Here is a 24,476-nt window from a genome sequence, read left to right as displayed (position 1 = left end):
CAACATTTTAAATCCTCCTGCTGGGCTCTTTGCTCTTGATTCTCAACAGAAATCTGGCTAAAAGCCCCCAACAATAACCATGCCACTGCCCCAGCATTTGACTGCCTTGAAATTTCTGCCAGATTAATCAGTCCACCACCCTTAATCTTAGTCTCAGGCAACATCTGTGGACACAAGCAAAATGCAGACAAACTTTCTGCCAGGCTGTAACACACATCATCTGGAGTCCAACAGTGCAGTCCTTCTTCCCAACAGAAACCTCCCAAACCCCGTCTTTACCAGCAGGATTTCTATCAGCTTTCTGGTCTTTTGAGCTCTGACCAGAATCTCCTATACAGAACAGCCAAATGCATTCCAGCTCTACTCTTTCATGCGACATCTCCAAACTTTTCCAAACTCTTCTCACAAGCCATTTCCAAAGGCTCTTGAACCACATGGTCAGTTATAGTCACAGCAATGACTCCACTCCTGGTACCAAATTCTGTCTTGGTTACTTTTATCTCATTGCTGAGACAAAATACCTGACACCCAGAATTAAGGAAGGAAAGGTTTATTTAGCTTACAGACTGTGGAGGTTTCAGTCCATACTTGGCTGGCTTCAAGACAGAGTGGCACATGGCACAGGGTAACAGTTCATGGCAGCAGAAGACTGCAAAAGCAACAAGAACAAAAGGGGAGGAGTAGCGGCATGCAGCCTCTTTCTCTCCCCTACATATGCAAACTATCCACCCCAGGGCAGGTGTAGCACTCACACCCATAATCCCAGCATTGGCTCATGGATTAATCATAAACTCTAAAAGCCTGCCCCATGACTGCATGAGGCTTTGGGGGGACATCCAGACACAAGCCATAACATGGGGATTACAGGCATGCGCTACCACTCCCAGTTTATGAATATTTCATCATGGAAGATGATCTGTCATGTAACTTTATGCCAACTCCTCTTTTCCTCTTAGCCTCTCAATATAATTATGCCATGATTACTGTTAGTTATTTGTTTATATTATAAAAATATCAATTCTATCTCCTTTCTTGAACAACTTTCCCTGAACTACTCAGTATTAATAATTGCTTTGTGAAAAAAAAAATAATAATTGCTTTGTGGTTTTGGTTGATTTATTTTTTCTTTGTATGAATTTTGGGCATCCTTGAGGGTTTGTATAATTCTAATAAATCTAATTAACTCCCTTTCAATGAAAAATTTCAGGATAAATCAGTTACACATTTTAAGGTGAATCTCAAGGCCAACCTTTTATTTTTATAGTCTGAATTCTGATAACAACTATAAGTACTTTAAATATCAAAATTGATGCTATGGGTTAGGTTTATGTTACTGTCTATACAATTTATTGCGATTGTGACTTAATACCTGTCATTCCTCCACACCAAAATAAGAAACAACCTGTGCTTGCTTATCTTCTCTAAAATGTAAAATTCATTTATTAAAAACATCTGCTTAAAAATTGGAAGCCGAGACAGTAAGTTAATAAACCTTCCTGTTTAACAGTCATATGCAGAAAACCCTCAAAAACACCACTATGAAACTTAGGCTAAAGTATAAATATGGATGTGCCATGCCTGTAATACCAGCTACTCTGGAGGCTGAGACAGAAGGATTGAAAGTGCCAGGCTAAACTGGGCGTGGTGGTGCACCCCTGTAATCCCAGCACTCAGGAGGCTGAGGCAGGAGACTCATTGTGAGTTCGAGACCAGCCTGGGCTACAAAGTGAGCTCAAGACCAGCCTAAACTGCATAGTGAGACCCTGTCTCAAAAAAAAAAAAAGCGCGGGCTGGGGATTTAGCTCAGCGGCAAAAGCGCCTGCTTGGCAAGCGCAAGGTCGTGAGTTCGGTTCCTGGTACCGGAGAAAACCCCCCCAAAAAAAAAACAAAACAAAAAAAAAAAAAGCGCAAGGCTACTTAATGAGATTCTGATTCAAAGTTAAACTTAAAAGGAAAAAAGAAAGTGAAACTAGGAGGGAGTGCAGGGCACAGGGAATGGTGGGGTGTAGTGTGAAAATGATCAGATATGTTATATGCTTATACAAGTCTGCCAAAATGAAGCCCATTCTTTCTCTTTCCTCTCTGCCCTGCCTGAGCAGCTCTCCTCCACATGCCCCCTGCTGTGCTCTGCATCGGAGCCAGGTGACTGCGCTGAAACATAAGCCAAGACAAAGTTCTCTTCCCTTAAGTTGTGGGTGTCAGGTGTTTTGTCCCAAGCGTGAGGGAAGTGGCTAAGATAGTTCTTCAGGACAGACCGCAGGCTAAGTCATACAACTAGACTCAGCACCTTCAAAAGAACTAAAATCATACAGCATGGCTCTTTGGTCAAATTAGACATCTGTAGCAGAAGAAAAATTGAGAAACCCACAAACAACTGGAAGTTAAAGGAGAGACACCTGAAGAACCACTGGATCAAAGGGAAAATCAGCTGGTCAGCTGGAAACTGCTTTGAGATGCACAGAAAAAAGACAACACGCAAACTGGTATGCGAAAAACTTTGTGCTCATGGCGTATTCATTCCTGCATGTGCCCACATCATAAAAGACTGCAATGTAATAAATCAGTCTTCCCCTTGAGAAGGAGAAAAAGAGAAAACTAAAGCCAAAGCAGACAGAAGGAGGGAAATAATAAAGATTAGTACAAAAATATGTAACATAAAGAATAGAAAAACCAGCAAAACCTAAGATAGATTCTTTTGAAAAGATGAATAAAATTGACAAACCTTTAGGCCAAGAAAGAGAGAGCTCGCAAAGTAATGAAATGGGAAGTGAAAGGGGGGGTGTCACTACCTAGCTTTCAGAAATCAGGAGGTGGCAGGAAAGGCCACAGATTGTGGCACACTGACTAGTTAGACATAAAGTAGAAAGACAGTTCTCTAAAACTGGATGAAGACAGAAAAATATTAACTAGAACAAAAAGAGATGGAAATAGTCCTTTAAAAATACCTGCAAAGAGCCAGGTGTGGTGGCACAGGCCTGTAATTCCAGTACTCAGGAAGCTGAGGCAGGAAGATCATTGTGAGTTTGAGACCAGCCTGGGCTACAAAGTGAGCTCAAGGCCAACCTGAACTGCATAGCGAGACCCTGTCTCAAAAAAGATAAACAAACAAACAAATGCCCACAAAGAATTCCCAGGTCCAGCAGGCTTCACTAGTGAATTTGTCCAAACATTCAAAAGTGATGCCAATTGTTCACAAACTTCCCAAACATACAAGAGTAAGCAATGTTGTTCAGTGGGAAATATTGTTCCAATTTATCTGAGAGACCAGCATTACTCTGATGCCAAGGTGTAAAATTACAAGAAAAACTGCTGGCCAGTCACCCTTGTGAATACAGACAAATGTACTCTCAGCAAAACAGCAAGCCAACTCAACACTAAGAAAAAAATCAGATGCCATGATCGGAGGATTCTCCTAGGAATGGGAAGTTCATTTAGCACTCCAAATCAATTAATGTATGTACCATATTAAGAGAATAAGACTATAAAAAACATTAGTTTACATAATTAATATATACTAATAAAAAGATGTGGAAGAAAGAAATTTAAAAGGACTGGCTGTAGCTTGGTGTCAGAGTGCTTACCTAGCATACTTGAGGCCCTGGGTTCAATCCCCAGTAATGTAATTATAATAGTAATAATATTCACAACACTTACAAGCACTTTTTCTTAGTGGTTTCAGCACCCACACTCTACCCTGATGAGATCATAGTGTTATTAATAGAAAAAAGTTTAAGCAGTAATTTTTGGGAAACCTTTCAAAATACATTGGGTAAATTGAATATGGAGACTAAAATGAGGAATCAAGGCTTTCTTTTGATTATCTCATAATTCAAAGTAAAAAGAGTGGGAAAATAAGTTATATACATTTTACTTTATGTATTTTAAAATAAAATAGCTATGTAGCATACAGACATTGTAACAAAGTTTATCATGATATATGACTTTTACAAGATAAACTGTGAAGCATCCTTACTCTCATACTGAGATGTTTCTGAATCAAAACTCCAGATAGTCTTGCCCCACTCAAAAGCTAAATGTCTCATGAGACAAAAGAGACAACACATTAAAGAAAAACATTCATAATTTCTAGATTCTAAGATCCCATTTTTCTCGTAACAGTTTGTCCTTGCACTTCTGAATATTCAAGGTACAGAAAAAGTGGAGCCAATAAGAAATAAGCACATCAAAAAAAAAAAAAAAGAAAAAGAAATAGAAATAAGCACATCTGCTTGAAAAATTTTAAATTGAACCAGTGACCCACACTTTGTACAAAATAAATTATTCTTTTTGGTTTTCTTTTTTGTTTTTCTTTACTTTTTTCTACAAAATTGTCATTTGTGTTACCCAAAATAAGCCCTAAAAAAGTAAAAACATATACTTCCGTAGTCCTTTTAAGTTAATCTTTAACTCACCATCTTGCTTCAAAATAACAGTGACACTTGAACTTGCTAATGAAACTTTTTTTAAAACTACTTTGGAACCAAAGATTAGTTTAAACTCTTAGTTTAAACTCTTTTCAACAGGGGTTTCACATTCCTTCTCCATTACTTTTTTTACGTCTTAACAGGTGGAAGTACTCTACTCCTAGTACCAACTCCCCTTGGCACTGGGGATTCGTTGGTGTTTATCAAAATGGGGGATATATTTTTACCTTATCAAAATCAAAATCTGAAACCAAAAACAAGTTCGTTGACCTTCGATTGAACAGCTGGATCACAAGAGGAACCAGGGTTATTTTTATTGATTTTTCATTATACAATGCTAATGTAAACCTGTTTTGTATCATTAGGTAAGTGACTGAAAACATCTGTATTAGTATATTGAATTTTTTTTTTTTTTTTTGAGACAGTCTCGCTATGCAGTTCAGGCTGGCCTTGAGCTGACTTTGTAGTCTAGGCTGGCCTTGAACTCGCAACAATCCTCCTGCCTCAGCCTCCCAAGTGCTGGGATTACAGGTATGTGCCATCACGCCCAGCAGTATATTGAATTTAAAAATCATCCAGAACCTCACTGAGGTTTTCAATTTGTGCATGGCTGTGCTGATATTAAATAGTAAACTTTATTTATTTTTTTATTTTTTATTTTTTTGGTACCGGGAATCAAACTCAGGACCTTGCACTTGCCAGGCAGGTGCTTATGCCACTGAGCTATATCTCCAGCCCTTAAACTTTAAAATAAATACAATGTAGTTCTTAAATATAATGTAGTTCTATCAGTAACAAAAAAGGGCTGGGGATAGAGCTCAATAGTACAGTGGTTGCCTACCATGTATAGGTCCTGGGTTGAATTTCCAGTACCGCAAATAATGATGATGATGAAACAGAAGGTAAAGCAATATCACATTCATTGTTTAATTAATTCAGAATATATTTAGGAACATAGAGAATTACAGTGTTAATTTTATATTGCTTAGTCTTTTTATTTTTTTATGGTACTGGGTATTGAACCCAGGACCTTCACACTGAGCTTCACCTTTTTAATTTTTTATTTTGAAATAGCATCTTGCTAAATTGCCACCCATGCTGGGCTCAAGTTTGTGATCCTCCTCCCTCAACCTTCCAGAGTGCTGGGATTACAGGGGTGCACCACCACACCTGGCTTCCAGAACCAATAAATACTTAGGTAGGAATAGATGTATTGTAATATTGCAATAGAAATTCTGGTTCCTTAAAACACTGCCAATTCTTAAATATCTCACATTACTAGAAATAACAGCGAACAATTTCAAAATCCTTTTTATATTTAGTGGTGGAATTAATTTTTATACTTCTTGCCAGGCTCAGTGGCACACACCTTCTCAGGAGGCTGAGGCAGAAGAACCATGGTGCATTTGAGGCCAGCCTGAGCTATAGTTCAAGACCAACCTAGACTATATAGTGAGAACCTGTCTCAAAAAAATTATACCTCTGTATGCATAGGTCGTTGTATCTAACATCTAATGCCTATAATAAACACAAAATATTTTAGTAGAATATGTGACCCTGATATATAGAAGCAGGAAGTATCTCTGATAAGCTAATAGTGGAGAATGTATTTCTCACCTTTGAAATATTTAGTAATTACATATTTTTAAAGAATTATGTATTTTGAAGACGGTCCAAACTAATAACAGTAACTGCTGCAGTACAGCATTTCCCTGAAATTCCCTCATTTCCTCATCCTCCTACGAAGGTAAGTTAGTATTTCTATTTCTGAATGAACAATCTGTAGAACAATAGAATGAATCTCTGTCTAACATCACATCTTTCTCATTTATGTTGCTCTTGCACCTCTGAATATTCAAGGTATAGAAAAAGTGGAGCCAATAAGAAATAAGCACATCTACCTGAAAATTTTAAAATTGAACCTGTGACCCAACGAAACACATTTCGTACAAAATAAATTATTCTTTTTGGCTTGCTTTTTTTGTGTTTCTTTTATCTGCAAAATTGGCATTAAAGTATACATTGTAATTAATTAGAAATTTCACCTTGAATTAAGCACTAAAATATAAATACATGAGATTCAAAGATATTTTCACAAACCTAATTTTACAGGTTGGTAGCAGAATTCCCTGCAACTGGAGGAGTACTTACGTCATGGCAGTTCTACTCTCTGAAACTCCTCAGATATGTCAGTTACTCTGATTATTTTATTGCCTCTTGTGAAATCATATTTTGTATTTTTCTTGTTGTCTTCACAACACAAGAATTCAAAAAAGTAAAAGAATCTAAGTTCGCCTATTTCACAAGTATTTGGAACTGGTTAGAATTACTGCTTTTGTTGGTGAGTATACATGCATGTGTATGGTTGGAGGGGTCACATCTGAACCCACCAAAGAGGGAAGTGTAAGAAACAGAATTTTCTGGGCTGGGGATTTAGCTCAGTGGCAAAAAGCGCCTGCCTGGCAAGCGCAAGGTCGTGAGTTCAGTTCCCGGTACCGGAGAAAAACCAAAAAAAAAGAAACAGAATTTTCTATTTGGCCTGCACTTATTTGGGGTTTGTTTTGTTATTTCCCAGTACCGGGAATCAAACTCACAACCTCATGTTTGCCAGGCAGGCGCTGTGCCACTGAGCCAAATCCCCAGCCCCTTGGCTTGCACTCCCCCCCCTCTGGTACCGGGAATCGAACTCACGACTTTGCGCTTGCTAGGCAGGCACTGTGCCGCTGAGCTAAATCCCCAACCCCTGGCTTGCACCTATTTTGAAAGCTGCAAGTACTAAGCCTAAAGCAAGCTGTCACTGTGCATACTAATAGTGTGATGCTAAAAGGGAGAAATCCATTTTTTTTCTGATTGGCTCGTGACCGCTGGGAGGACCCAGCATAAACCTAGAGGAATATGTGATTCCATAAATATTATGACTTCATGCATACACTAGGTCCCCTTGCCCGTACTCGGAAAAAGGTATTCCTGTCAGACTCAGCAGTGAGCGCTTGCAGTCCCAGCTGCTTTGGGAGCCTGGGGCAGGAAGATTGAGTCCAGGACGGGGCCACACAGAAAGAGATGGAGGGGTGGATGGGGTGATGGCGGGGTGTGGAGGTGTTAAGGAGAGACGGGGAATGAGAGAAGAGAAAATAACAGAAAATTTACCTATAATGGGCACAACTAGAGCCCATAATCATAAGTGAGATAAATCAGACCCGCATGTGTAAATACCGTATTGTCTCACTAGTATAAGAACCTGAAAGAGTGAATAAAATCTAGGAGGTACAACAGATACTGTGAAAGGGAAGAAATTTACTCAAAAGGAAAAGAACAACTGGGATGAGGGAAAAGAGGAAAGAAAGAAGGGAAAAATATGTATGTATCTATACACAGGATAGCTAAGATAGTTGTACTACTGATTTCTATTGCTTTATCAAAAGGAACAGTTAATGTTTAATTGTTTGATCAATCGTACATGTCTATATTTGTTTATCTGGGGCTGGGGATATAGCTCAGTGGCACAAGTGCCTGCCTGGCAAGCACAAGGTCATGAGTTTGATTCCCGGTACCCCCCCCCAAAAAATAAAACCAAAAAATGTACACTAATATATTTGTTTATCTGAGTAGCCACTTTGAAGATATCAATATGTAATACAACAACCATTGTTAATTTCCTATCACCTTGTCTGAAATTCTGTATTTTTGTGTTATTTTGTAAATGTGTGTGTGTTTTCATTCTTTTATCTTTACAATAAAAAAAGAAAATAACAGAAAAATGAGAAAAAATGTCTTCCTCACAGGGCCTCATGTCTCACCTATCATGAACTTTTCTGAACAAGTCTCTTTAACAGGTGCTTTTCATGTCACCTCAAGGTGCTTTCCCTCTCACACCAACTGGGAAGTAGGCACAAGACTAGGCAAAACTGACGGTGGGGAGGGGCTTGAGCACCCAGAGGGTGACTAGGAGGCACAGGGCATGGGGGAAATCATCTGTGAAAGAAGAAAGCAAAGCCTGCACATTTTAGGCACTGGAATGTCTAACATAAACATGGAGATAGATGTGTGCAGGCCAGGCCAAATGTTATAAGCTTGGTCTTAGAAATAGTCAAGGAACAAATACTTCTGGTTTCTCCAATTTGATCTTTCACGGTCGTTAGCCCTTAGTTATAGCTAACCCAGCACTAAGCTTTGTTTCCCAAAAGCAGATTGAAAGTTTCTGCATCCAAAAGTGTGCCGTCTGTGTCTCCACTAACCCCAGTAATGCCTAACAAAGGGCGTAACATTAGATGTTTAACTGTGAGTGTTTTAGGCAAGGAAACTCAAAAATTGTATGACAGTTATGAAGCTCTGATACCTAAGATAACCCGAGTCTCAAAGCATTTTTAAAAAGACACTTTTAGGGCTGGGGATATAGCTCAGCAGCACGAGGCCTGCCTGGTAAGCATAAGGTCCTGAGTTCAATTGGTGGTTACCCATCCCAAGAGACATTTCTGAAAGGACAAATGGAATTTTTAATTTTTAAAAAATTTTAATCCTTTTAAAGAGGAAAAGAAAATTTCAAAGCAAGATAATAGGGTAACAATGGTTAATACACTGCTTATTGCTATTTTAAATTAATCAGAGTACAAGATATTGGCATTTAATTGTCCAAACAATATTAGCACAAACATCTTTTCAATGAACTGAGAAAATTAGTAGTAGAACTATCTTAACTAATATATATATATATTGCTTTTCCCTTCTTTTCTCCATTCCCCCTGGATGTTTTGTGTAATTTTTTTTCTTGTAGTAATACATGATAGAAAATATTAAATTTTTAAGTATCAGAGTAGAAACCCTTACAGCCTAGGCAGGGTGACACAAACCTTGTATATATGACTCATGGAGGTAAGTAGATAGGTTAGGAGGCCACAGAATTTGTCTCTACCTTTGTGAGAACTGTTACTTTTAACTTCTGTAACTTGAGGATTACTGCATGTCCTATCTTTCCCTCCCTCTATTAAACTTTTGATGAATATTTTCATGTGTTTCTTACAGGCTACAAGAAATTTCAAGGTACAAATAGTTTCTAATTTAACTCTTGTTTTCCCATTTAGTTGTGTTTTGTGACTGTTTTCTTCTACGCATACTGTAATTTGCAAAACTTTCTCCTACTTGGACAGCTATTAAAGAGTACTGAAAAATATTCAGACTTCTATTTTCTTGCATCCTGGCACATTTATTACAACAATATAGTTGCTATTACTATCTTCTTTGCATGGATAAAGGTATTTATATCTTATTCTGTCGCATGTTAAATGGTCTACAAGTGTAATATGAACTTAAATTATAAAGCTATAGTTAAATAAATTTCTGAACTATTGAGTAATTCTAAAAGTAGTTTGGCTTTGTACTGATTGCTGATAAATCTTCAAACATCCTTGATTATTGTTAGATTCCTCCTTTAATTTGAAGCAGAATTTTTCTGAAATTAACTTACTTAAAAGAATTATAATCTTTGATATAAGTAATTGTAATTTTTGATATTCTATTTTATTTAAATGTGTTCTTTTTCAGATATTCAAATTCATAAGCTTTAATAAGACAATGTCACAGCTGTCATCAACCTTGTCCCGCTGTATCAAAGACATAGTAGGATTTGCTATCATGTTTTTTATAATATTCTTTGCTTATGCCCAGTTAGGGTTTCTTGTTTTTGGATCACAAGTTGATGACTTTTCCACTTTTCAAAATGCTATGTAAGTTCTTAGTATAAATAATTAGTAGAATTATATTTCCTATAGTCTATATTCTATGTTTTCTAACAAAAAATCATAAAAGGGCTACAATAAGTGGCAATATAAGCTTTTTGTTTGTTTGTTTGTTTGTTTTTTTCTGGTACCAGGAATTGAACTTATGACCTTGCGCTTGCCAGGCAGGCACTGTGCCGCTGAGCTAAATCCCCCGCCCCCTAATATAAGCTTTTATTAAGCTTGGTTCTATATTTCCATTGAAGACAAAATATCTATATCATACTCAAAGTAAGGTTTGGCACTGAAGGATCCAAATGGATGGTGGTAACTCCTACCCCCCGCTTTGGTACTGGAGATTGAACCCAGGGCCTTTGCACTGAGCTGTGTCCTCAGCCCTTTTAATTTTAATTAATTAATTAATTAACTTATTTATTTATTTGAGACAGGATCTTGCTAAGTGCCTAAATTGTCCATTCTGGGCTTTAACTTGTAATACTCCTGCCTCAGTCTCCCTTGTGCCAGTACACCTGGTTGCTGGTGTCCATTTTTTTAAAAAGTGTGATTAAGTCAAGTTAGAAAAAAATGCTTTTTCATTTTTCACTTTGGATTCAGCTGATTTTTTTAAAAGAAATTTTGGCACTGAAATATTTTAATGTCCTTTATTGTACTGCATGAGTAAACGTAGGGCCTTTGCACTAGCTACATCCCCAGCTCTTTTTAATTTTTTATTTTGAGACAGGCAGGGCTAGAATTTGTGATTCTTGTGTCTCAGCCTTCCAGACTGCTGGGATTACAAGAGTAAACCACCATGCCATGTTTCATTTTGATATATTCTATAATTTTTTGTGGTTACCATGGGGTTTACATCCTAAAGTTATATAATACTCTAATATGAATTTATACCATCTTAAATTCAATACAAAAGTCCTGCTTTTATAGCTCCACCCCTCCTGTCATCACAAAAATATATCACTGTGCACTGTGTCCAAAAACAAACTAGTATTTGTAAGGTACTAGCCTTCTTAAATTGTGCAGAAAACAAAATACGGATTATAAATCAATGTGAGGATACTGAAGTTATTTTTTTGAAAACATGAGTTTTTTAAATAGTGTAGAAAACAAAAGATGGAGTTATAAACTACTGCTAAAATAGTAGTTTTTTTAAATGCACATTTATTTACCTTTACTGAGGTTTGTATTTTTTCATACGCTTTTGCATACTTTCATTTCCATCTGTAACACTAGGCCAGGGCTAGTGGTGAAGATTTCTCCCTCTCTTTTGAAGGACAGTTTTGCTGGATATAGAATTCTTGGTTGACACCACGGATGATGGAGCTGTAATCCCTTGGGAGGCTGAGGCAGGAGGATCACTGGGATGGATGTCAAGGCCAGTTTGAATTACACATCAAGACCCTGTCTCGAAAAAAAAAACAAACAAAACAAAACAAAATTGATTGAGGGTTTTTTTGTTTTGTTTTTGTTTTCAGTTTTGTTTTGTTTTCCCCTTTAACACTTTAAATGTTCTGGCCACCAAAGTTCCTGATGAAAAATATGTGCAGAAGGTTAGCAAGAGTAGCAAGTTACAAAACAGTATTTTCACCCCATTAATCCTGTGCCCCAAGGCATTGTTTGCTCCTTTTACCTTGAAAAAAAAAAAAAGGCCAAAAATGAAGAAAGTAAGCTCCAAGTAAGAGAAGAAAGGGTACGCTTACACTGTGCTTGGATTCTCTAGTTCCCTTGTGCTTCTAGCCATCCAGTAATGGCTTAGGTGTTTTTTATTATCTTCATTATTTACAACACAGGATCTAAATACTTTGCTGATAGGAAAGAGCTGAGAAGGACCTGTAGTTACTGAGCTAGTTTCTGGAGAAAAGAATGAGAAGTAATGCTTTTGACTTATTTTTTTCTTTTATAAACACAACTTTAGGATAACAACAACAACAAAAAAAATCAAGCTAGAAACACTGAAAGAGCACCTCATACTCTCCTATGTCAGAAAGGAAAAAAAAAATTTTTGTTGTGTGGAAACACTTTTCATCCCCTTCCTATCCAGCATTCTATCTTATGTAGAAAAACGTTATAAGACAGTATTAAAGGCAGGATGAATATTTAACTGTGGTTTCAAGTGTCTGGGTACTAGGAATAAAATCCTGAACAACTCTGAGGCCTAGGACACAAATTAGCCTATTTCTTTGAGTCAGCATGTCTTTCACTGTAGACGGCCTTCGGTTCCCGTTTGTGTTACTGGCAAAAGCAACAAGGGATAAGAGATCTTCTCCCTTTTAGCTGACTGAACAATCAGACTGATACTGCAGAGTATCGGTGTACTATTAAAAATTTATCCACAGCCTTGACCTTAAAGAACGTACATAATATGAACATACATACATATTGATATCCCTGGTTTATCTGGAGGTGCCATTGCAAATTAATGAGAAAATAAGATTTCAGGTTAGGGAAACCTGATTCTATTTCTGCTACCATTCTGCTATTTAATGCCTTCATATAATCTCTTCATTTTCATTTTTAAAAATAGAGGTTTGTAATGTTTTAAATGACATTTAATATCAAAGCCAAGCTGTTATAGTTATTAAAGAGGGCAAAATAAAACTCCGGCCCACAGTGAGAATCACCACCAGCACTTGGGACTAATGAGTGACAAACTGTTGGAGGTTGAGGCAGTTAAGACAAAAATTAAACACATAATCAACATTAAAATTTTAGGGCTGTAGAGTCTCGGTAAAACCACTTCTTGGACAAAGTAGAATTATTTTAAGTTTTAGAAGAGCACCGGAATGGCCAAGGAGTGCAATGCCAAAAACAGCTGTAAACAAATATGTCAAGGTCCAAATCTTATAGGTGAACACGGAATTCACACTGGTTAAATAAATTGAGGCCTACCAGTTCCTGAACTACTGTTTAACCACTGGGTATCTCAAGTCTTGCCTCTAGGAGAAGTCTCTCTTTTCATCTTTACAAAACTGAAGTAACGTAACTCCAACCAGAGTATGTGCCATATGCAACTAGACACTCTCCTGGAGAAGTTAGTAACGCCCTACAGTTGTCGTGGACATGCATGAAAAGATTTAATATTTACTGATGTGTTTTCTTCTCATCAAAGATTTGCACAATTTCGAATTGTCCTTGGAGATTTTAATTTTGCTGGTATTCAGCAAGCCAGTTGGATCTTGGGACCCATTTACTTCATCACTTTCATCTTTTTTGTGTTCTTTGTCTTGCTGGTAAGAATGACCATATATGTTCATTTTTTTGCTTACATTGTTTAGAAAAATAAAATTAGAAGAAATTGCAGCATTATTGCTTTCCTGATAGAACATTAGACATTTATTAAGAATGTCATGGATCCCTAATAATCGTAATCTCTAGTGTAGTGGCTGCTATTTGCAGTTGTCCAGTGGGGAGTGTGATCACATTTAACATCGAGGTATTAATTTTAGCCAGGAATATACTCAATCCTGCACACTAATACCTTGAATGTCCTACTTATCTCTAGGCTGGGATTATCTGTACCAGGAAGATTCAACTATTAAAATACTCTGCCCAGCCAGGCATGGTGGTATACACCTGTAATCCCAGCTGTAATCAGGAGGCTGAAGCAGGAGTATCACTGCAAGTTTGAGGCCAGCCTGAACTACAGAGTGAGACCCTGTTTCAAAAAAAAAAAAAAAATCTGCCCATTTTGTAATGGATTTGAGGCTCTCTGGCTACAAGAGTCACTAGATAGATCTCTCAGACGTGCTCAGAGTGTCTTCTTTTTGAAACGGTCTCTGTGTGTAGTTCAAGGTGACCTTGAGCTGTGTGGCCCAGCCCCCGGGGTGCTGGGGTCATAGGCGTGCCCCACCGCGTCCGGTGGAGTTGGGCTTTCTAATCCAGCCACTGTTCTTGTCCTCCATAAAAACACTTAGTGACACACAGTCCTCTGCCCCCATGATAGCCAAGATTCCTCAGGGTAACAGCGCTGCTGTAGAGTTAAAGGCAGGAAGCTGGGCTGGGAGCAAGAATATTGTCTCCACGTTATGTTATCTGGGCCTTAGTGGTTGTAGGTGCATTAGTACAATTTTACTTCATAGAACTAAAAACCTTCCCAAGAGAAGGAAGGAGACATAAAGAGAATTAGGATGTGTTATGTACATGTACCAGCTCCCCATGATAAGTGTATTCATGTATTGCAAACATGTACTAATAAAAATTAAAATTAAAAAAACTTCGTAGAATTGAAACACCCTTATGAGCCTATAGTTATTGTTTTTTTTTCTGATATATAATGTTGATAAATGAAGAGCTGAGTGTGGTGGTGCATGCCTATAATCCTAGCACTCAGGAGGCTGAGGCAGGAGGATCACTGAGTTCAAGGCAATAATAATGTATATATGTATAAATTAATAATTAATATATGCACATATGTATTAGCAACCAGTTAGTATACATAATAGTGCATTCTGTTTTTCTCATTTACCCTAAACATATTTGCCTGTATGCATACACTTTACATTTTCCATTCCCTATTGTATCTGCATGGCCATTTACCTACTATTGAGCATAGGGATTATTTTTAAAATTTAAATTGTATTTTACAAATCCCAGCACTTTTTAAAGTCATTAACCTTTTTATTTTGTTTTTAAGATGGGATCTCACTGTTACCCAGGCTGATCTGGAACTCCTGGGCTCAAGAAATCATCCCACCTCAGCCCCTCAAGTAGCTGGGACTTCAGGCATGCACCACTGCTCCCAACTTTAAAATTACTAACATTGAAATGAAATTTTAATTAGAACATCTGAATATTTCTCCCCAGAACATGTTCTTGGCAATAATTAATGATACTTATTCTGAAGTGAAAGCTGATTATGCAATAGGAAAAAGGCCAGATTTTGAACTTGGTAAAATGATTCAGATGGTAAGTAAAATTATCTTCCAAACTATAATTCTAAGACAAAAATTACTCCATTTTTACTCTTGTAGGTCAAATGTCACTTAAACCCCTAGTAGTGGTTTCTTTTCTCCCGAGGCTTGGCTTTTTTGGTCCAGTCTTACATCTGCATTATTTCATTGCTAGGTAAGCGAAGTATGCGCTCTGGCTTTAAAAATGTAGCTGAAAATTACTTGAGTCCCATATAGCAAATAGTAGTGATTTATTAAACGCAAAGTGCCATTGGGCATGTAGACTATCCCATCCCTCCCAAATCTTCAAGTTAGAAGCAAGTGTCTGTAACAGTGTGAGCTGAGAACGCCAGTGCCTGGCCTTCCTCACTTTCCTGCTTTTGTTAAAGGCGGTGTTCTCAGTCACTCCTGGCCCCAAAACCCTGGCAAGTCCTTTTCTTCGTCTCTTGAGACAGTCTGTTGTCCAGGCTTGTGTATCGTTTCTCTCTGCAGATCTTGTTCACACTTGTGGAATCCAAGGGCGCTTTCAATTTTGCCACCAACAGCTTAGGGTTTTTAGTATGTTTCACCCAGCCTTCTGCGTGGTGACTTCTATCCAGGCCACTCCAACCCTTTCTGTTGTGCCCCTGGGCTAGTCAAAATAAGTCCAGATTCTCTATTCAAATATTCTAAGCCCTGCTCAGGTCTCTTAGTCCTAGCCCATTTTTATTAACTATTCTCTTTTGGCAGGGAAGTACTGGGAATCAAACCCAGGACCTCACACTTGACGGGCAGGCACCGCACCACTGAGCTATATCCCCAGCACATTTATTAACTGTTCTTTACCTATAGTGTTTCTTCTCTTTTTGCCTTTATTGTACTGTGTGTCTCAGATGATCTGTTTCGAACACTGTGCTGTATACAGTGATATGATGCTTAAGCCTCTGCTCATTGTCATTGCCCAAACCCTGATTTTTTTGGGGGGGTAGCGGGGAGTCCTAGGGATTGGATCCAGGGCTTTTGCACTTTTTTATTGTTTGAGACAGGGTCTCACTAAATTGCCCAGGCTGGGCTCAAATATGAGATCCTCCCGCCTCATCCTCCTGGGATGCTAGGATTATAGGCGGCGCTACCACAACTGGTTTAAAAATGTTAACATTCTTAAAACAGTAGCTTAGTACTTTTAAAAGATCTTTGTTTCTTTCAACTGTGAAGCCCTCACAGAACCCCTGTAGCTTGTTCTCTAAGGAAGAAACCAGGGTGGTGGTGAGCATGAAAATAGTCACGGCATGTTAGCCTCCATATTTCTTCAGCACAGCAGTCTGTAGGGACAGATATTTCATATTTCATTTATCGAGGGGATAATAATACAGAATATATTTCGGATAAATTTTCATTTTAATTACCCCCAGACTTACCATAATGCTCTCGAGAAACTGAAGCTGAAGAAAACTCAAAAAGAAGACAAGAAAATGTAAGATGACTTTTAGAAAAATTTTAACTTAAAAGTTCTACACAGTTATTCTCAACTTATGACAGGTTATATCCCAATGAGCCCACTGTAAATTGAAAATAGTGTTAAACTGAAAGTAGTGTTGAAAATATTTTAAGTCAAAAATGCGTTCAGTACATCTAACCTACCAAACATCCCAGCTTAGCCTAAACTACCTTAGTCGGGCTCAGCTGGGTACAGATAATCTAACACAAAGCTTAAAGTACTGAACATTCCATCCAATTTTAAAAATACCTGTAGCCAAAAAACCTGGGCAACATAGCACACTGTAGAGTGGCAGTTGCTTCCCTTTGTGATCGAGTGGCTGATTGGGAACTGCTGCTGCTCGTGGTGGGGCTGGGGAGATCAAAATTCAAAATTAGAAACATAGTTTCTACTGGATGCATATCATTTTGCATTATGCAGTTCTTCAAAATCTGAAGTTGAAGCAGGGCGAGGAGGTGCACTCCTGTAATCCCAGGACTCAGGAGGCTGAGGCTGGAGGATTGCAGTGAGTTTGAGGCCAGCCTGGGCTACAAAGGGAGTTCAAGGCCAGCCTGAACTGCATAGTGAGACCCTGTCTCAAAAAACATCTAAAGGTGAACAATGGTGAAATCAGGAACCATTATAGGAGAACCTGACAGTAAGAGTTAAGCATCTGGTTACCAAACAGCCACCACCCAATGTGGTGATTCTCAATCCACTGCCACTGTATCTAGTAGGGCCTCTAATTCTGAGGATGTCCTGAAACTGAGCTAATTTCAAATTAATGTAAGACTAGGATATGGCTCAGTGGCAGAGAAGCAGCTTAGCATGCATGAGGCCCTCGGTTGGATCCCTACCATTGCTGAAAGAAATTACGGATACAGCATGTGCCACACTACTCAGAAAAAGCTCTAACAGGAAGGTGGGGGAACAGTCCCTCTAAAAAGGCAGTAAGCAGCTTCAGTCCTTATCAAGTGCATTTATTTAGCTATCAAAATAACATTTTACACACGACTTACATTTAACATTTACACTTGTACCTAGCATTAGACTTATATTTATTAATTTGCCAAATACTCTCCAAACTCAAACCTCTTGTAAAAATGTATTTTTTTCTTCTTTTTTTAGAGAAAAAAAACAATTTGAAAACAAAATAGGAGGGCAACAATGGTTAATACATTGCATGTTATCTTTACTCAGAGTACAAGATATAGGCATTTAGTTGTCCAAACAATATAAGCACAAACTTTTCAATAAACTAAGAGAAATTAGTAGTATAACTATCTTATCTTTTATATATATATATATATACACACATATATATATTGGTTTTTTTTTGCTTTTTTCCCTTTTCCCCCATTCTAGTTTCTCTTTCCTTCTGAATAGTTTCTTCCCATTTTACAATATCTATTGTACAGTTTGGATCTTATTTACTCTTTCAGCTTTTCATACAAGGGAGACAATGCAATGTTTACACATGTGCATCTGGTTTATTTCACTTATGAGTACGGTCTTAAGTTGCATCCATTTACCTATAAAGGTCTCCAGTTTATCCTTCTTTATGGCTGAGTAGTACTCCATTGTATAAAGGATACCTTTTTTATCCATTCCTCAGTTGATGGGCATTTGGGTTGTTTCCAAGATTTAGCTATCACCAATTGTGCTGCTCTAAACATGGGTGCACATATATCACTGGGGTATGATGTTTTCAGTTCTTCTGGGAAGATACCCAGAAGGGCAATAGCTGGGTCAAGTGGAACCTCCAATCCTAGTTTTTTGAGTAATCTCCACACTGATTTCTACAGTGGTTGTACCAGTCTACACTCCCACCAACAGTGGAGAAAGGCTCCTTTGTCCCCACAGCCCTGCCAGCATTTGTTATTGGTTGACTTCCTGATAGTAGCCATTCTTTCCGGGGTGAGATGGAATCTGTTTTAACTTGCATCTCTCAAATGACCAGTGATGTTGAACATTTTTTCATGTATTTATTTGCTGTTTGTATTTCATCTGAGAAGTGTAATTTTTTTTTTCTTGAGAGAGGGTGTCACTATGTTGCAGTTCATGCTGTCCTTGAACTCACTAGATAGCTCAGGCTGGCCTCAAACTCAGGCGATCCTCCTGCCGTGGCCTCCTTAGTGCTGGGATTACAGGTGTGCACCACCACACCCTGCTAAAAAAGTAAATTTTTTAAAGAGCTAAAGATATGTGATATTTTGAACCTGCTAATGATAACTTTTTCAAAATAATTTGCATTTTAGAGAGAACAGAAATACAATTCAGATCCTTGTTAGAGATTAGATTGTGTTTAATGGTAGCAATTCCCCTTTTTTACTTTGCTATTCCTCTTTTATATTTCAGTAGCAAAGGCAATGGACATTTGGTTGAACAAACCAGAAGAGAAGGCTTTGATGAAAATGTAAGATTTTAATTTTTTCTTAAGCATAAGTGGTAGCTTTAGTACAAATCCGCTTTTTAAAGTTTGATTAAAATTGCAGTGACTTGCTTTACTCAGAGCCCTCTGCCTTGGCACAGAAACCCTCAGAACCGAGACCCTTCCTCACACAGTACCCTGGTGCCCTCAGCCAGACTCTCTGGCCCTGCGGGTGCCCACTCATGGTAGAACTCCCACAGCGGTACTGGCTCTGCTAAGAGGGTTACAGCATTTTTCTCACATTCATTAATGTGGTGAATTAATGGTTTTTTGTATGTCAAAAGTTGCTGGGCGTGGTGACACACGCCTGTAATCCCAGTGCTGGGGAGGCTGAGGCAGGAGGATCGTTGCAAGTTTGAGACCAGCCTGCGCTACACAGTGAGCTCAAGGCCGACCTGAACTGCACAGCGAGACCATCTAAAATACAGTGGCAAAAAAAAGTTGTTCCAGGTACCAGAGAAAAAAAAAAAAAAAAAAAAAAAAAAAAAGTTATATTCAGTGTAAAATTTAAGGAATATACATGTGGAATATTTAAGGAATGGACACCCCGACACTCAACTCAAAAGGAAGAAACAGTACTGCTCTGCTTCTCAGTCACCTCCTTCCTACTTAAAAAAAAAAGTGCTCAGCAAGACAGCAGAGTTGGGAGACCACATTGGAAAAGCAAATGAATACTGGAATGAAGGTGTGGAGTGTAAAGTTACACAAATGGGAAGGATCAAGGTTGGATTAACTTTGCGGTGCTGGATTAGAACGATATTTTTTAGCTCTACCCACCAAGAGGGCTGGAAGAAACGGCACACTAGTAGCAGTTAGCACAACCATTACCCAGATGTGGTCTCCAAATACCATTCTACTCTAAAAGGAACCAGGGCTCCTTAAAGATGTTGCTAATTCTGGGCTAAGTGCAACATGCGTCTGGATTATCTTGTTGAACCAGACAATAACACATTCAAAGAATGATGGAGACCTGTTAAGGGATACAAGGTCAGCCAGAGTGGCTCAAACTAGCCACATTTGAGGTAACAACCTACTGAATAAATAGGATTTTATGAATATATTACTGATTTAAACATACAAATGAGTAAAAGTCTGAAGAGGAATGAGGTATTTACCTACATCTCCACAAAATAATTACAAAAAGAAAAATAGTAATGTTAGGGTACAGTCAGACTGACAGCACCTTAACTAAATATTCAAAGTGACATAAGTACTGGAAGAAATTTAAATCCTATGCTGAGAGGATGCCATGGAGCCAATGCGCCTTCTGTAACATCCCTATCTGAGATGTATAACCCTAATCTAATCACAGTAAAACTTCACACAAAACTACACTCAACAAAATAACCAGTCTGCATTCTTTATTTTTAAAAATGTTGTGTTTCGTTTTTTGAGACAGGGTCTCACTACGAAGCCCAGGCTGGCCCTACACTCTTGGCAATCCTGCCTCAACCTCCCAAGTGCTGGGATTATAGGTGTGCACCACCATGTCCTGCCTCTGAGCCTGTATTCTTTAGAAGTGTCAAGTCATGAAAATCAAAACAGAGGAACTATTCCAGATTGAAATTAAAATGACAAGTAATACAACACACAATCCTTGACTAGATCCCTTAGCCTGAGATTCTTTTTAAAAAAAATGTATAATAAACCTGAAATAAAACATGATGTGAAAGACTTTTACCTAGTTGTCAGTATGAGGCTTATCCAAGTAAAATTTGGATTTACTTCAGAGAAAAAATCAGGTTAGACTGATACTCAACACCATCAAAGAAAGAAAATGTAAGCCGAGAATTTCCATATCAAGACTGTGCTTCAAATTAAAAGGCTCACCAGGTGTGCTGGTGCACACCTGTAATACAGAATTACAGAGGCTGAGGCAGGAGTATCACCATCAGTTTAAGGGCTAGGGTATACAGAGTTCAAGGCCGGCCTGAACTATATAGTGAGACCCTGTCTCAAAGCACTTGAGAAACAAAGAATCATACATCAAGTCAGAATATTATTGTTTTTCTGAGGATTCTGCTACAGGATGAACTTCAGCCAACTAAGAGATAATTGGAGAAACTTCAGAAAAAGAATGTGCACGGCAGGAAGGTACAAGTGAAGAGGCTGGCTGTTTCGTAAGTTACAGTTAAAAAAAGTGATTTAGACTTACAACTAAGTCACGTAGAGTAATAAACTAAGAGGAAACAGCATATGTAAGAGCGTAACGGTAAAGATGTTTCCTCTGTTTTGCAGTCCTGGGGACTGAACCCAGTGCCTTACAAGGCAGCAGCAACTCCAGCCCCACCCTCTTTATCTTCGAATTCAGAACATGGGACAGGCTTCAATGTTTTTATGTTTTTTAAAGATTTCTCCCACAAATGTCTTGTAGTTTTCCTTATACAGGTCTTTTGCCTCCTTGGGTAAGTCAATTCCTAAGCAATTTATTCTTTAAAAAAAATGCCTATTGATTTTATAAAATACTGGATTCCACAGTGGTGTTACACATGCATATACCCTGCGTCCCCCCCCACTGTTCTCCATTATACCCCACCCCCTCCTCGTCTAGTAGTCACCCTTCTACTTCCATGTCACCACCTCAGATTCTACAGATCAGAAAACCCAGCCCCTCCCCGTCTTTCTAAATTCCAAAGCAATGTCTTGCTAAATTGCCTCTAAACTTTCAATCCTTCTGCCTCAGCCTCCCAGAGTGCTGAGATTACAAGCATGCACCTGGTCTGGTGTATTTTACTGATTTTTAAAAACATTTCTTTTTCAGCGTTTAATAATTCTGAAGCCAGAACATGTCTTATAGTTAATGATGTATTATAGTTCGATAAAATTTTTTCCTACATAGATTTAAAAATGGACAGCATCTCCCATATATAAAATATCTCTCAGATACAAAGAAATATGAAATATGGTATTATAATTTAGTAGAGGACAGGAAGATAAGGAAGAAGAATTAGAAGTTAATGCTTGTTGACGGTAGGAAGGAACCAAAGAAAGGAAGACCAATGTGGAAGACGAACAAGCTGGGCATGGTAGCTCTCACCTGTAATCTTAGCACTTGGGGAGGACAAGGCTGGAGGATGACGATCTCAAGTTCAAGCCTCACTGGCTCAACTTAGGAAGACTTTGTCTCAAAGTATAAAAAAATTAAAGGCTAAGGATGTAGCTCATTAATTCCTAGTACACACACACACACACACACACACACACACACACACACACACACAAATACATATATTCCTAAAAGGTAGAAGTAGCAAAACAGAAAACAAAATACACGATGACTTAAAAAAAAAGATATGTGTAAATAAACTTAATTTACTTAAAAAGGAAATATTTTACAGGTTGAATCACAAAACAAATCCAGTTCTGTGCTGTACCTTGAAATACATCCTTAAAGTGACTCAGAAATATTACATACAAAAAGAATTTTAGGGCCTGTAACTTAAATCAAAGTGGTAATTAAGACAAAAAGCTTTGAATCATGTGAAAGGAATATCATCATAAGACTAAGGTGGATTTTATTGTTTTATTGAGACAGGGTCTCACTATTCCAGGCTGGCGTTGAACTTGCAGTGATCCTCCTGCCTCAGCCTCATGAGTGCCAGGATTACAGGTGTGCACCACCATGCCCTCAAAAATGTGACTTTTAACAGTTACAAATATCTGCACAAAGATCACAGGAATACACAGAACAGATGAAGAAAACAAAGAATAAAGCAAACCAAAACAATGTAATGAATGAAGTAGTATTATCGTTACATATTAAATTTTGTACTCTCAGAAGACATATCTCACTTATAAAACTTACCCAAGTTAAAAAAAAAAGGGGGGGGGCTGGAAATATAGTTCAGTGGCTTAAGTGCTTGCCTGGCAAGTGCAAGGTCCTGAGTTCGATTCCTGATACCTCCCCACCAAAAAACAAACCAATTTACCCAAGTAAGCTGATCTACTGGACCACAAAAACTCAATAAATTCTTAAAAAGGAAACATTTAAACATAGTAAAACTATAAAATAATAAAATTTTAAAAAAGAAAATTCTGGCTGGGTGCGGTGGTGTATTTCAGCAATCCAGCATTCTGGTAGGCAGAGTCAGGAGGATCACACGTTCAAGCCCGGCTTGGACAACTCAGTGAGACTGGCTCTAAATAAGTAAATGAGGAAGTGGGGGGCATGCTTGATGAAAAAGCTTAAAACCCTATTAAACAACCCTTGAATAAAAGATATAAAAAATGAAATCACAGAATTCCTAGAAAACAAAATAACAGAAACATTATAAAACTATGAGATAAAGTCAAAGAATACCGAGATTGAGCAAGTGTCTTAAATTTATCAATAAAAATACGAAATAAAAGTGGCAGGCATGGTGGCACATGCCTGTAACCCTAGCACTCAGGAGGCTGAGACAAGAGGATCACCATGAGTTCAAAGCCAGACTGGGCTATATCGTGGGTTCAAGTTTAGCCTGAGCTACACAGTGAGATCCTGTCCGAAAAAACCAAACTAAACCAAAAAAGAAAAGAAAAAAAATTATCCAAAAATGGTGAGAACAGAAAAGCAATAAATAAGGATAAAAGTAGAATGAGTTATAAACCAAAAAATGTACAAAATAAATAAGGCCTGGTTCTTTGGAAAGATAGTGGATCTAGTGGAATAAAGGTTAAAAGAGTAAACATACAATTACAATAGAGGAAATAAAATGATTAAAAGATCCCACTAAGATTTTTGTATAAAAGAGCCATCAAAGAGCCATCTCCAAAATCAGAGTTTCATAAGAAAATTCTATGAGATTGTAAGGAACGAGTAATTTCAAGTTTTGTAAGCCACATACGTGTTCTCTGAATTAATAGGAGATTCGAAGACCTGAGCAGAGGAAAAAATCGAGAGAGAAACTTGAGGAAAAGTGTTATTCCTCAGATATTCAGAATGACGACCAGCCTGTCACTCAACAAGAATTTCGCGAGTAAGCACCTCTTATAACCGGGCTACTGTGAGACACCACAGAGTAGAGACTGAGGACAGAAGTCACAATTTTAGACCCTTAATCTGTTGGGATGCCATTGTTCTTTTTGTCCTACTATCCAATTTTAAAATTAAACCACATGGCTCTATTTTAAAGAGACCTACACTTTTTAACCTTACACTTCTAAATGACAGAAACTGCCATTTATATTTGACATGCACAGCAGATACTGTTCTCCACATAGCTTTAGAATGCCAGAGGTACAACCAGCCAAATAAAAGCACGTTTTAGGAGCGTACCATACTGCCTCCCCTAACAAGCATTAATAACCTTGTTTTTATAGTGTATTAATTATTTACTAACAATGTCTAAATTATCTTCTAGACTCTTTTTATATGCTGTAGAACTGGAGAAAGAATTACAGTGTATCAGTTTAAAACTTAACCGAGTGATGGGAAAATTTTCAGCTCTACAATACTAAGTGAAGGTAAGAATTGTGAGACAGTCATGGAGCATGTCTAACAAAGATTTCTTCATATATTACCTAAACCTTTCCCCACTTCAGACTCACTTTAAATGCATTAAACCAGCC

The 24,476-nt window shown here is 38.0% G+C and overlaps 1 protein-coding gene across 5 annotated transcripts in view; it reads left to right on the top strand.

Moving 5' to 3' along the window:
• Pkd2l2 (polycystic kidney disease 2-like 2) overlaps positions 1–24,476 on the top strand; it is a 45,304-nt gene that overhangs the window by 8,222 nt on the left and 12,606 nt on the right. For 3 of the 5 annotated variants that reach the window (XM_013512990.1, XM_013512989.1, XM_013512992.1), the window contains 10 exons: positions 4,568–4,789; positions 6,537–6,765; positions 9,503–9,673; positions 9,963–10,144; positions 13,260–13,380; positions 14,954–15,055; positions 16,431–16,492; positions 18,854–18,911; positions 23,772–23,884; positions 24,269–24,371. In XM_013512990.1, coding sequence (XP_013368444.1) covers positions 4,568–4,789; positions 6,537–6,765; positions 9,503–9,673; positions 9,963–10,144; positions 13,260–13,380; positions 14,954–15,055; positions 16,431–16,492; positions 18,854–18,911; positions 23,772–23,884; positions 24,269–24,365 — 1,357 coding nt within the window. In that variant the 3' untranslated portion in view covers positions 24,366–24,371. Of the gene's footprint in view, positions 1–4,567; positions 4,790–6,536; positions 6,766–9,502; positions 9,674–9,962; positions 10,145–13,259; positions 13,381–14,953; positions 15,056–16,430; positions 16,493–18,853; positions 18,912–23,771; positions 23,885–24,268; positions 24,372–24,476 lie in introns of those variants that run through there. The other 2 variants (XM_013512991.1, XR_001233530.1) reach the window with 2 other exon arrangements.

Source organism: Chinchilla lanigera, unplaced genomic scaffold, assembly GCF_000276665.1.
Source record: "Chinchilla lanigera isolate Chin_1 unplaced genomic scaffold, ChiLan1.0 scaffold00017, whole genome shotgun sequence".
Lineage (NCBI taxonomy): Eukaryota > Metazoa > Chordata > Mammalia > Rodentia > Chinchillidae > Chinchilla > Chinchilla lanigera.
The sequence above is the reverse complement of the archived record's forward strand: the minus strand, read 5'-3'. Positions and strand labels throughout refer to the sequence as shown.